This window comes from Equus przewalskii, chromosome 3 (genome assembly GCF_037783145.1).
Source record: "Equus przewalskii isolate Varuska chromosome 3, EquPr2, whole genome shotgun sequence".
Classification (NCBI taxonomy): Eukaryota; Metazoa; Chordata; class Mammalia; order Perissodactyla; family Equidae; genus Equus; species Equus przewalskii.
The window spans coordinates 35,046,751-35,059,027 of record NC_091833.1 but is presented as its reverse complement, the minus strand read 5'-3'; the positions used below and the strand labels follow the sequence as shown (position 1 = coordinate 35,059,027).

The window sequence follows — 12,277 nt, the reverse complement described above, 5'->3', positions numbered from 1 at the left end:
GAGCACGTTAGTCACCCTCGGACAACAGGAGAACCCATTCCAGTCAATAAACCTAAAGCAGCCGGGAGCCAGACTCCCTCCCCTCTGAGCCCTCAACTCATACCCCTGCCCCTGGCAGTTCAGACACAAGCTCGGCACAATCAGACGGCCTTGCTGAGGCGTCACCGGCTGCAGGCAAGTGCACGTGTGCCCAGTGTACTGTGATGAGCTTTGACATCTGTGCACGCCTGTGAAGCCGTCACGCCAGTCGACACGACACATCCCACCACTGACACGACACATCCCACCCTCTGTAAGTTTCCTCGTCGTGCCCCTTCGCACCCCCTCTGCCCCCGCCCCTCAGCCCACACCAGAACCACTGATCTACTTCCTGCCCCGGCAGGTTAGTCGGCATCTTCTAGAGCTGTTAAGAGGGAATCTGCCATGATCTTTCACCCACCTTGCCCTCAGGCTCTGCTCCCAGGCCCTCCTCCCATCACACTCCTCGAGGCCTCACACTGCTTTTATTGCCCCCTCCACTGCTGGCCCGGCTCTTCCATCACACACGAATTACCATGGTCTGCGTCGCAACAGACGACAGACGCCACCGACTATCACAGCCTACAGCCTACAGACGTCGGACGTCACCGACTGCCGAGATAAGCTTTTAGGGGTCTCCCTGCCTGGAGGGGGTCCTTGCTCCAACTCATCCATGTCACCAATCGTTTCTGCTCTCAAGATACAGTGACAACCGAGTCGTTCTGCAGACTGAAAGGCAGCCCTGTCTCTGCTGTGGGACCTCGGCAGTCCCAGCATCTTCCGTGAGTCACTGCCTCCCCTGGGGCCTCTGGAGCAGGTCTCTGCTGTACTGTTGTTCACTTGTCAGGAGCTGTCTCATCTCCACTACGAGGCTGTCACCTCCTGCCTCACCTGATGCTGTGCCCTGCTGGAGGGGGACCCCAATAAAAGCTAGCGAATGAACAGAGAGGAGCATACACAACTTCAGCAAGGTTCAGAAGAGACTCCGAGGCTCAGGACTTTTGTTCTGTGATTATTAAAAAGCTCTATACTTGGCCGGCCCGGTGGCGCAGCAGTTAAGTGTGCACGTTCCACTTCAGTGGCCCAGGGTTCGCCAGTTTGGATCCCGGTGCGGACACGGCACCGCTTGGCACGCCATGCTGTGGCAGGTGTCCCACACATAAAGTAAAGGAAGATGGGCATGGATGTTATCTCAGGGCCAGTCTTCCTCAGCAAACAGAGGAGGATTGGCAGCAGATGTTAGCTGAGGGCTAATCTTCCTCAGCAAAAAAGAATTGGCAGTAGTTAGCTCAGAGCTGATCTTCCTCAAAATAAAAAATAAAATAAAATAAAATAAAGAAAGCTCTCCAACCACTCCTGGAAGAGGGAGAGAACGGAAGGATAATTCTGAAAGCCTGAAAGCAGGAAGGCCGGCCAGGGGGCCTTCAGACCAGTGCTCACGCCAAGTGCCGGCCGGGCTCTGGTCCCGGCCCTTCCCGGTCTCGGCCGCTCTGTACGCGGTGATCTTTCCGTTTCTGCTGCTGCCCCGCTGCCCTCTCCTGCCCTCTCCCCCAGGGTGCTGGCAGGTACTCCGCAGCTGGAAATGCTCGGCCCCAGCCAAGTCGGCCCTGGATCCCCACAACACTGACTTTGTCCTGTGAAGAGTAGTGCCCCTTAGAGATGGAACTGGGCGTGAGAACAGCAAGGTGGGCATAGGTGCAGCGCTGCTCAGCCTGCAACAGAGCAGGGCCCGCCACGAGCTGGCAGCGGCCGACGCACCGGGACCCTGGACTGGTCGGGGTTCTCAAAGCGAGTGGTAGAGGCTGGAGGTTCACTTTTTGATGACGAGCTGGGCAAATTATGGGACTTCCAGACAACAAAACCGGGGAGCTCTTTTGTAGGAATCGGATGTTCTCCAAGAAACACATAAGAGGAAACAACAGGGTGGGGAGAAAGCTATTTGCCTGTATGATGCATAAAATGTTGACGGATGGGTACACAGAGAATGGACAACACTGACACTTCCGGGAACAGAACTGGGTGGCCCAGGCCAGGGTGGGAGACTTCACATTGCGGACTCCTATCTTGACTGACACTGCAATCACTTTACAGCTAAAAATAAATTTTTATGAAGAGAAGGGGGAAACTGGGAGTTATTGCTTGATATGGAGTTTCAGTTCAGGATATCGAAAAAGTTCTGGAGATGCATGGTGGCGACGGTTGCACAACGGGAATGTGCTTAATGCCACACAGTTGTACATTAAACGGGGTTAAGACGGTAAAAGTTACACTACGTCTATTTTACCACAATAGAAAACCCAAGGCAATACAAATGCGGCAATCCACTTCAACCGTGGAAAAAGAGTCCTTGCTCAAACGGAGCTTCAGAAGGGGAGTGGGGTTTGAAGGCGCCCATCTCTGAAGCAGCTCATCCCTTAGCAGCCGCCCACCCAGCGGCACTGATCCGCCGATGGGGCGGGGAGCCCGTAGGAACCCCGGGCGGCGTGACGGGGGAGACCCTCAGATTGTGGTGCGCGGGGAGACCCCGGCTGGGGGGGGCAGGTGACTCTTACGCTGCGGGGATACCCCGGGCGGCGGGGCGCGGGGGACCCTTACGCTGCAGGGAGACCCCAGGCGGCGGGGCGTGGAGGACCCTCAGGCTGCGAGGAGACCCCGGGCGGCGGGGTGCAGGGGACCCTCAGGCTGCAGGGGTGCTGGAAGGATCCCGGGCGGCGGGGCGCGGGGGACCCTTACGCTGCGAGGAGACGCCGGGGCGCCACGTCCTGGCGTGCTGGGAGCCCGCTTGCCTTTCGGCCCCGGCGGCACCCCGGCGCGGTCACTCCGAGCCTCCGGTCCAGAGCTGCTGGGGGCGTCGAACCTCTCGCGTCCCGCTCAGCCCCACCCCCGCAGAGGGCCAGCCTCCCGTCTCAGCCCAGGATCACCCACCAGAGAGACCCCCTCAGCCGAGGTCCCAGGCCCTCGAGGGTTGGCTACACCAAGCGCCTGCGCAGTCCCGGCGCCTGGGCCCACTCCCGCCCTTGGGGAGGCTCCGCGCCTGCGCAGAGTCAGCGCCTGCGCGGACTCCGTGTCTGGATAGGTTCCCGCGCCTGCGCAGAGCCAGCGCCTGCGCGGACTCCTTGTCCGACTAGATTCCCGCGCCTGCGCAGAGCCAGTGTGTGTCCGCGGGCCAGCGGGGGCGGGCTCTACGTCGGCAGCTCATCGTCCGATCTCGCACATTGGCTGAGAGGTAGAGCGTGAGGCTGGCCCGCCGCTGGTTGGACGGCGCGTGAACATCTGGGGTCGCAGCGGCAGGCGGCAGCGGGCCGGTGGCGCCGTGCTGCTCGGACATGGCGTCGGAGAAGCCGCTGGTGGCCGTGACCTGCACCGCGCCGGTCAACATCGCGGTCATCAAGTACTGTGAGTGCGCGGGCCCGGGGCGCGGGCGTGGGGGCCGCGGACGGGGAGGCCGAAGCTCCCAGGGGCGGGTGGTGGTTGGTCCGCGTGCGGTCAGGAGACTCACCCCCGCGGGGCCGGGACGCTCTGTGGACACGGTCCCTAAGGGATGTCAAGCCCTGGGGGGCCAGGAGGCTGGGTGGACACGGTCCCTGAGGGATGTCCAGCCCCGGGGGGCCGGGAGGCTGGGTGGACACGGTCCCTGAGAGATGTCCAGCCCCGGGGGGCCGGGAGGCTGGGTGGACACGGTCCCTGAGGGATGTCCAGCCCCGGGGGGCCGGGAGGCTGGGTGGACACGGTCCCTGAGGGATGTCCGCCCTCGGGGGGCCGGGACGCTCAGTGGACACGGTCCCTAATGGACGTCCAGCCCCGGGGGGCCGGGATGCTCCGTGGACACGGTCTGACACAGAATGTCCATCCTCGAGGATCTTGCCCACCTTGCCTTAGCATGTTGTCCGTTCCAGAATGCTCGGTAAATGGAATCATGCAGGACACAGTTTTGAGATTGGCTGTTTTCACTCCTAGTTCTGGAGGTTGGTCCGGGTGGCTGCGGGCACCCGTACTTCCCTCCTTTAGCGCTGGGTCCTGTTCCTGGGGTGGACCAGCGCAGGGTGCTTCGCAAACTTGGAAAGGTAGCTAGCTGCTCGTTTCCACTTTGGCACTCTTGCGAATGAAGCTGCTGTAAACTTTTGTGTGTGGGTTTGTGTGTGACCCTAAGTTTTCATTCTTCTGGGATAAATGCCCAGGAGTGCAACGCCTGGGTGTAGGGGTTTTTTCAAGCAAACCATTAGGCTGTGTTCCCAGTGGCTGTACCATTTCCGTTCCCAAACAGCTGTGTGTGATCCGCAGCTTTGGCATTTGGCGCTGTCTCTGGTGTCAGTCAGCCGATCTGATAGGTGTGTGGCACTATCTCATTGTGGGTTTTGTTTGCATTTTCTGCTGGCCAGTGGCGTTGGGCACCTTCTCAGGGCTTATTTGCCACCCATGTGTGTCCTCTTCGGTGAAGTGTCACTTCGTGTCATTGGTCCATGTTCTGCTTGGCTGTGTGCTTTTTACTATTGAGTGTTGAGGTCGTTGTGTATTCCAGGTGCTGATCCTTTGTGGGATGTGAAGATGGCAGATATTTTCTCCCAGGCTGTGGCTTGTCTTTTTATCCTCCTCACAGGGTCTTTCAAAGAGTCAAAGTTTGTAGAATTTTGGTGCAGTCCAATGTGTCCCTTTTTCCATTTATGGATCATGTTTCTGGTGTCAAGCCCAAGACCTCTCTGCCAGCCCTACATCTGGAAGACTTTCTCCTGTGTTTTTTCTGAGTTTTATAGTTTTACGTGTTGAATTTGTCTGCGATGCCTTTTGAGTTATTTTTGTGTGAGGTCTGAGACTTGGGCCCAGGTCCCGTTTTTGGCCTGTGGGTGTCCACTTACTCCAGCAGCGTTTGCTGTGAAGGCCGTTCCTCCGCCATTGAATTGTTTTTGCACCTTTGTCAAAAACCAGGTCGGGGTACGTATGTGGGTCTCTTTCTGGGCTGTCACAGATCACCCGCCAGGTGTTAGTCTTTACTGTGTCCTGTCGCTGTCCGCCGTCCCCAGAGACCCCCACAGAAGAGTGCAGCGCGTTGTGTGTGCTTCACGAAGAGTTTAGATCTCTTGGTCTTTCAGGAAGGTTTCCCATGTCTGCTCTGAGCTGCCAGGAGTGGAAATGCTCGGCAGAGTGGGGTGATTCTGTGTCTCCAGGGAGTATGGGCAGGGAGATGTGAGGAGTTTTCCGTAACTGCGGCCCCTCCTCTTGGGGAGGAGACGGCAAGAGCCTGACAGTCAGAGCGCCCAGCACCTGCTAGCCTTAGGCAAATCCAAGGTGATTTGTCAAATGAGCGAAAGAAGATAAAACAGAAGCAATGAAGCAGGGAGATGGACTGGCCTCCAGCTCAAATCTGGGACCTGGAGCTCAGTCAACTGAGGAGCAATCCAGGAGGCCTGCCTGAAGGCGGGGGCACAGCAGGAAGAGGAATCAGATTGTGCAGTGAGAGAACAGGGTCTAGGGGGATGGGGCAGCTGTAGGATGGGAGTAGGGGTGACTGGGGAATTCAGGTGGGGAGGGGTGGGGCACTGGTGGATGAGGGCAAGAGTGCACTGGTTTGCAGGGCCGGGAAACTGACTGACTTTGCCTTGGGTTGTCTGTTCCAGGGGGAAAGCGAGATGAGGAGCTGATCTTGCCCATCAACTCCTCTCTGAGTGTCACTTTGCACCAGGACCAGGTTAGTGTGGGCTGGACTGGCAGTAAGCACCAAAATACATTTTTTTTTTTGGTGAGGAACATTTTCTCTGAGCTAAAATCTGTGCCAATCTTCCTCTGTTTCTTGTATGTGAGATTCCCACCACAGCATAGCTTGATGACCGGTGTGTAGGTCTGTGCCCAGGATCCAAACCGGGTTAAGTGGAACTTACCCACTACGCCACTGGGCCGGCCCCAAAATAAATATTTACTAAACTTTTGTTAAACTTTTTTAAACAGTTGGTAGCAACTTATCCCCAGCCAGTGAGCAATGTCCATTCCATCGCCCGCCGTTCTAGAGGCTCATGGCGCGCACACGCAGACCCCTGTGCCCCCGGCTCTCCTCTGGAGGTCCGCGTCCCCTCCTTCCCCCAGCCCAGCTCTGGGGCTCTGCTGTGGGAGTGGAAGTGTGGGCCGCGTCCTGTGTGGCGAGCCGGCCTGGGCGAGCCTGCCCCGTGTCTGCCGGCCTTCCCCACCACCTGGCGTGGCCGCCCTGGCCTTCACCTCCCTGTGTCCCGGCAAGGCCGCCCCCGCCCCCGAGCAGGCGCCTGGGAAGGGCTGTGGAGGACAGGCCTCCCCTGCAGATCGGGGTTGGCCGGCACCTGCCCTGAAGTGGCCCTGCGTTTTCTTTCTCAGTTAAAAACCACCACGACGGCTGCCATCAGCAAGGACTTCACCGAGGACCGGATTTGGCTGAATGGCCGGGAGGAGGACGTGGGGCAGCCACGCCTGCAGGCCTGCCTGAGGGAGAGTGAGTGGGGGCCGCGGGGCCGGCCGGGTGAGGCCTGCTCCTCCCCCTGGCGCTCCCTTGCCCTGGGCACTGAGGGTGCTGCTGCCGCTTCACCCCACCTGGCTGCCCGCGCCCTGGGCACAGTGCAGTGCCTGTCAGCACCGGCCAGCTTCGGGTCTGGGGTCTGGGCCTTGCCCCGAGAAGGAGGTCGCAGCTGTGCCCCCGCCCTCCCTGACCCACGACAGCCCAGGCGCCAGGAGCAGGTGGGGGCCGGCTCTGCCCGGTGACCGTGCCCCTCCCCGCAGTTCGCCGCCTGGCCCGGAAGCGGAGGAGCGCTGGTGACGAGGACCTGCTTCCCCTCAGCCTCAGCTACAAGGTGCACGTCGCGTCGGTGAACAACTTCCCCACGGCTGCAGGCCTGGCCTCCTCAGCAGCCGGCTATGCCTGCCTAGGTGGGTGCCCGCAGGGAGACCCGGCCCCCCAGTGCTGTGCTGCGGCTCCTGGCGTCTTATGCTCTGGCAGCCCTCAGGGAGCCCGCTGCACGAGGCCGAGGCCTTGGTCACTCACAGGTCTGAAGGTTCAAGTCTTCTGGGGGCTCCATGTCTAGGACCCTCTAGGTTGTACATGACAGAGATCCACCTCAAACCAGCTTACGCCTAAAGCAGGGTCAGGTTCTTGGCTTGTGTAACAGAATTCCACGGAGTGCGGCTGGCTTCAGGAGCAGCTGGCTCCAGGGTCTCTGACAGCCTTGTTAGGGATCCGTCTCTCTCCCTCTCAGTCCCAGCTCTGCTCTCCTCTGCATCGGCTTACTCTCCAGCAGGCTCATCCCGTCCCCATAGCCACTGAGACCTGTGGCCCGAGTCAACTCCTGTGCTCGGGCCTGAACCACCCTCGGTGACAGGTTGCGTGAGCCAGGCCAGGAGGGGGCTTGTGTCGAGGGGCAGAGAGCTTGCCTCATGGACCCCCATCTCCATCCTGGCATCTGACCCCTGACCGGCCCAGCGCTGCTCCCTCATGCCCCACGCTGCCGGCACCCTGTGCAGGCACGTTCCTCAGGCCCTTGCGCCTGTGTCCCTGCCCCACATGGCACCCTGAGGGCCAAGTTTGTTGTCTCTCCTCGGAGAAACTCACCCTGGCCCCTCGGCGCTCGGCCTTCAGGGCCCCCTCTGGGCAGCTCCGAGGGCTCCAGGGGTCCCGTGTCTGGCGCCTCTGAGAACACTGAGTGCGGGCCGGGGGGGTGAGTGGGCGAATGCCAACTGCGGGAGCTGGCGGCTGGAGCTCCGTCATCTCGGGATTTCTAACCTCCCGTGGGGCGAGTCCTCATGGGGCGCTGAGCAAGCCTGAGCCGGCACCCCACCCAGCCCGGCCTCCCCCTGTGCCTGCAGCCTACACCCTGGCCCAGGTCTACGGGGTCGAGGGCGACCTCTCGGAAGTGGCTCGCCGGGGCTCGGGCAGCGCCTGCCGCAGCCTGTACGGCGGCTTCGTGGAGTGGCAGATGGGGCAGCGGGCCGACGGGAAGGACAGTGTCGCCCGGCAGGTGGCCCCTGAGCTGCACTGGCCCGAACTCCGAGTCCTCATTCTCGTGGTGAGTGAGGCCGGCGTGGTGGGGTCCTTGCGGGCGTGCCAGGAGTGGCAGGGGCACGGCTTGCTTGGCTCACGGGCTCACCGGGGTGAGGAGGGGACCCCCACGGAGTGCTAGGAGGGCTGCTGACTCAGACGTCCCTGTTCCCTGAGCTGCGTCATCCCTGCCACATCCCTGGCTCCCAGCCCGCTCCCCCTCCAGTGCAGGGGAAGGACGGACGGGCCGGGATGGCACGGGTCGGGGGCCTCGGGGCATGGTCCAGGCTGTCTGCTCCTTGCAGGTGAGTGCCGAGAAGAAGCTGACGGGCAGCACGGTGGGCATGCAGACCAGCGTGGAGACCAGCCCCCTGCTCCGGGTAAGGCCAGCACGGGGGGGACGTGCAGCTCCCCAGGGCGCGTCCTGCATGTCCCAGCACACGTCCTTTGAAGCCGAGCTCGTTGCTCTGTGGGCCCTGTGGACGCTGGGCACGGAGGCCGGGTGGGGCTGCTGCCGAGCCGGAGCTCCGACCGGAGTGCGCTCTGGACACTCCGCTGTGAAGCAGCCAGCGCCTCACGGGCGGCGTGTGCCTGCAGTTCCGGGCCGAGGCGCTGGTGCCGGCGCGCATGGCGGAGATGGCCCGCTGCGTCATGGAGCGGGACTTCCAGGCCTTCGGCCAGCTGACCATGAAGGACAGCAACCAGTTCCACGCCACCTGTCTGGACACCTTCCCGCCCATCTCTTACCTCAACGACACCTCCAGGTGCATCATCCACCTGGTGCACCGCTTCAATGCCCACCACGGGCAGACCAAGGTGAGTGAGGGGCAGGCGGGGGCCGGCGCTGACCCTGCCCCCTTGGAAAGCGCGGGCACTCCTGAGGGAGGAGCTGCAGTGAGACCAGGTGGTGACACGTGCGAGGGGTCTGTGACAGGGCCTCGCAGAGCCTGCTGGGCGCTGCTGCACAGGGCGCCGGCAGTTCCTGTCCTGTCATTTCGTTTTGGTTGGACTACCCCCGGGGGATCGCAGCCCACACATCGAGGCTCTGGTGTGGGAAGCCCCTCACTCACCCCACCACCCCACTCCAGCTTGGCCCCGTTGGCGCCTGGGAGCTGGTCTAGGCCCCAGCCCAGGGGTGGGAGGCCCGGGTCTCCAAGGCAGATGAGAGCCACCGTGCAGGCTGTAATGCTGACCTGCATTTCCAGGTGGCATACACATTTGACGCGGGCCCCAACGCCGTGATCTTCACCCTGGACGATACCATGGCTGAGTTTGTGGCTGCCGTGAGGCACAGCTTCCCCCCTGAGTCGAATGGAGACAAGTGAGTCTCATGGGTGCCCCCATTTGGGAGGCCATGGAGGGAAGAGCAGGGTCTTCTGCCGAGATCGGGGTGCAGAAAGGGGCGTCCGCAGCAGGCGTTGATTCCCCGGGGACGACAGGCAGTATGTCACCAAGTGTGCCTAGCTGTGATCACAGACACCTCACCATCACATCCCAGCGCCGTGGTCACACACACACGCACCTGCGTGCAGCGTCACAGCTCCTGTGTGGACGTGCCTGCGGCCTCGCTGTCACGGCCGTTTAGATTCCTTCCATCCAGCTGTTCTGACGTCCTGTCTCCTCAGTGTGGGGACACCTGCTTGCGGGATGTGCTGCAAGTGTGTGGGCTCCTCTCGTCTGTCACTGTCACGGGGCAGGACTGACTTCTTGGGGTGGGCGGGGATCCTCACCTCCCCCGGGTGGGATGGCTCTGGAGGCTGGGCCCTCTGAGCTCATTGCCCTGTCCCCCAAGGGGTGGTTCACAGGTTCTCACTGTCCTGAGGGACCTGGGACAGACATGCCCCTGGGCTGAGGTGTTTCCTTCTTAAGTGGAGCTGTCCCACTGGGCATAACGGTAGCTGTGGGCCAGGCATGCAAGGAAAGACCCCAAAACCTCGCAAGGTTTTCTGAATCCCTCCCCTCACATGCCCCAGGCAGGCCCTTGGCCAGCCCTGCTTAGCGTTGTGTGTGTGTGGGAACACAGGTAACGCACGGTGGACCGTCTTGCGCGCTGTGAAGTGTACAGTGCAGCAGCATTAAATACAGTCAGCGTGCAACCAGCACCTCAGTCTAGTTCCAGAACTTTTCATCAACCCAAAAGAAACCCCGTACCTGTTGGCAGGCACGACCCCCACCCTCAGCTGCCACTTCTGCGCTTCCTGCCATGGACCTGCCCGTTCTGTCACTTCCCATTGATGGACCCCCAGGTGTCCTGCCTCCCGTTCCAGGTTTCTGAAGGGGCTGCCCGTGAGGCCTGCCCTGCTCTCAGACGAGCTGAAAGCTGCGCTGGGCATGGAGCCTACCCCTGGCGGCATCAAATACATCATCGCCACTCAGGTGAGGCCTGGTACCCAGCCCTCAGCCTGGCACGGTGCGAGGGCGGGCACCCGCCATGCGAAGAGCTCCCTTCACCCCTGTCTCAGCGGGAAGCCGACTTGCTAACAACACAGCAGGCGCGGCAGTGACGTCCCCATCGGTTCTCAGAGGGTGCCGCCCACTGCAGTCTGTTTCCTTCAGTCGCTCGCTCGCCTTCAAGGCGGACATCTAAGGACGCCCTGCGCTGGGCGCCGCTGAGTGGGGAGAGTGGGGCTGGGGAGGCAGAGCCTCGGGGTACAGGCAGGTGCTGGGGGTCCTGGGGACCCTCAGGGCTCATGCACACCCCCCCACCCAGGAGCAGATCAGGATTCCTACTCAGAGCAGGAATTTCCCTGCTGAGCCGGGATTTCCCTGGGATCCGCCCTATTTCAGGCCCCATGACCTTTGCACCCAGGCCGAGGTTTCTACTTCCGTCCTGTGACTGGCTGTCCACCCCAAGTCTGGGGGATGGGGGCTGACTGACCGGGCACTCGCAATGGGGAGACCATGTCGCTCTGCCCAGAGGAGTTGGGCACAGGGCCTGGGTGTCCCCACGTAGGTGTTAGCTTCTGCCCTGCACTTAGCCAGCAGGTTGGGGCCCACTCTGTCCCTCCCTGATCTCTGATCTGACATCAGTTCTTCTACACCCCAGGTGGGGCCCGGGCCTCAAGTCCTGGATGACCCCCACGCTCACCTCCTGGGCCCCGATGGCTTACCAAAGCCAGCTGCTTGACCGTCGCCTCTGCAGGAGCCCTGGCCGCTGCTTGGAGAAGGGGCCGCTTCGTTGGGACTGGGGAGCCAGGTGTGGCGGCCGCCGGGCTGTGCTTGCTGGGACTTGTGGGTGGCCACCTGGCTCTGGGCTGGGCAGTGGGCTGTGGCCGAGTTGGGGCAGGGGAGTGGCCACCTGCAGGTGTCCAGGCGGTCAGGAGCGGGCCCCCCATCATGTGCCTCACCTTTCCTGGCCTGCGCCCAGCGCTTTGCCGGGATAGGAGCTGGGATCAGGATCCAGACCTGGAGGATCGAGCCAACGGCGGGTGGAGCTGCCACTGCCCCCTAGGGAAGGGATCTCTGGCCCCGTGCTCTGGGGCCACTCCCACTGCCCCGGAACAGCAGCTTGATCAGTGGAGACGAGGGGGAGTCGGGCATCCATCCTCGGAGCTGGAGGACAGTCACCGTGCAGGGAGCAGCAGCCTCCGCAGGCCTCTGGAAACCTCTCCCAAGTGCTCGCAGCATGGTGGCTGCCCATGGCTCCTCTGCCCAACTGGGGAGCGGACTCGAACTCGGGCCACGAGGTGTGGATGGACCGTTTCTTTATAAGAAGACCAGTGGTGTGTCTCGGGTGGGAGGCGGGAGAGCAGCACCAAGGTGCGAGCTGGCAATAAAGCTGGTGTGGCTGACTCCTGGCTGCGTGCTTCCTCTTGGTTCCAGTGCTCCGGGGTCCCTGCTCTGAGAGGGCCTGTGCACACAGTGGGCAGCACGCACCCTGGGGCTGGCGAGGGCCTGGCAGTGTGAGGACGTGGAACATGCAGAGTTACTGACCCCGGATCTGCTGCCCAGGGAGCCGCCTTCTGCCTCTGGAGGCCCTGCGCCCCGCCTGCTTCCCAAACGCCTCCCAAACCGCAGTGCGGGCCTTGGGGAAGGAGCTGGGTGCCTGCGCTCTCTGACCCGCCTCTCCTCACTCCCTGGAGGGTCAGATGCCCCAGAGTGAGCAAGGCTGCAGTTGGAGCGGGTCCTGGGCTGTGACCCTGAATGGGGTGGGCGGAGGAGGCACAGGACCCAGCACTCGTGTATTTGGGATTTTCCCAGAAGCTTTGCACATCCTGGCCCCTCCCGTCAGTCCTGTGAGCAGAGGGTTGCCTGCAGTCTGACCTGGGCCAC

General features: G+C 61.9%; 1 protein-coding gene across 2 annotated transcripts; it reads left to right on the top strand.

Annotated features, from left to right (window-relative positions):
* Positions 1-3,125: 3,125 nt before the first annotated feature.
* On the top strand, positions 3,126-11,796 carry MVD (mevalonate diphosphate decarboxylase). 2 transcript variants are annotated; one of them, XM_070613961.1, is made up of 10 exons: positions 3,126-3,414; positions 5,631-5,701; positions 6,355-6,469; positions 6,754-6,900; positions 7,834-8,033; positions 8,311-8,385; positions 8,603-8,821; positions 9,211-9,326; positions 10,273-10,381; positions 11,052-11,796. In XM_070613961.1, the coding sequence occupies exons 1-10, from the start codon at positions 3,345-3,347 to the stop codon at positions 11,130-11,132; spliced, it is 1,203 nt and encodes a 400-aa protein (XP_070470062.1). In that variant the 5' UTR covers positions 3,126-3,344; the 3' UTR covers positions 11,133-11,796. The 2 variants fall into 2 exon arrangements, with proteins under 2 accessions (XP_070470062.1, XP_070470061.1); XM_070613960.1 differs by having other exon boundaries at positions 10,252-10,381.
* The last annotated feature ends 481 nt before the right edge of the window (positions 11,797-12,277 follow it).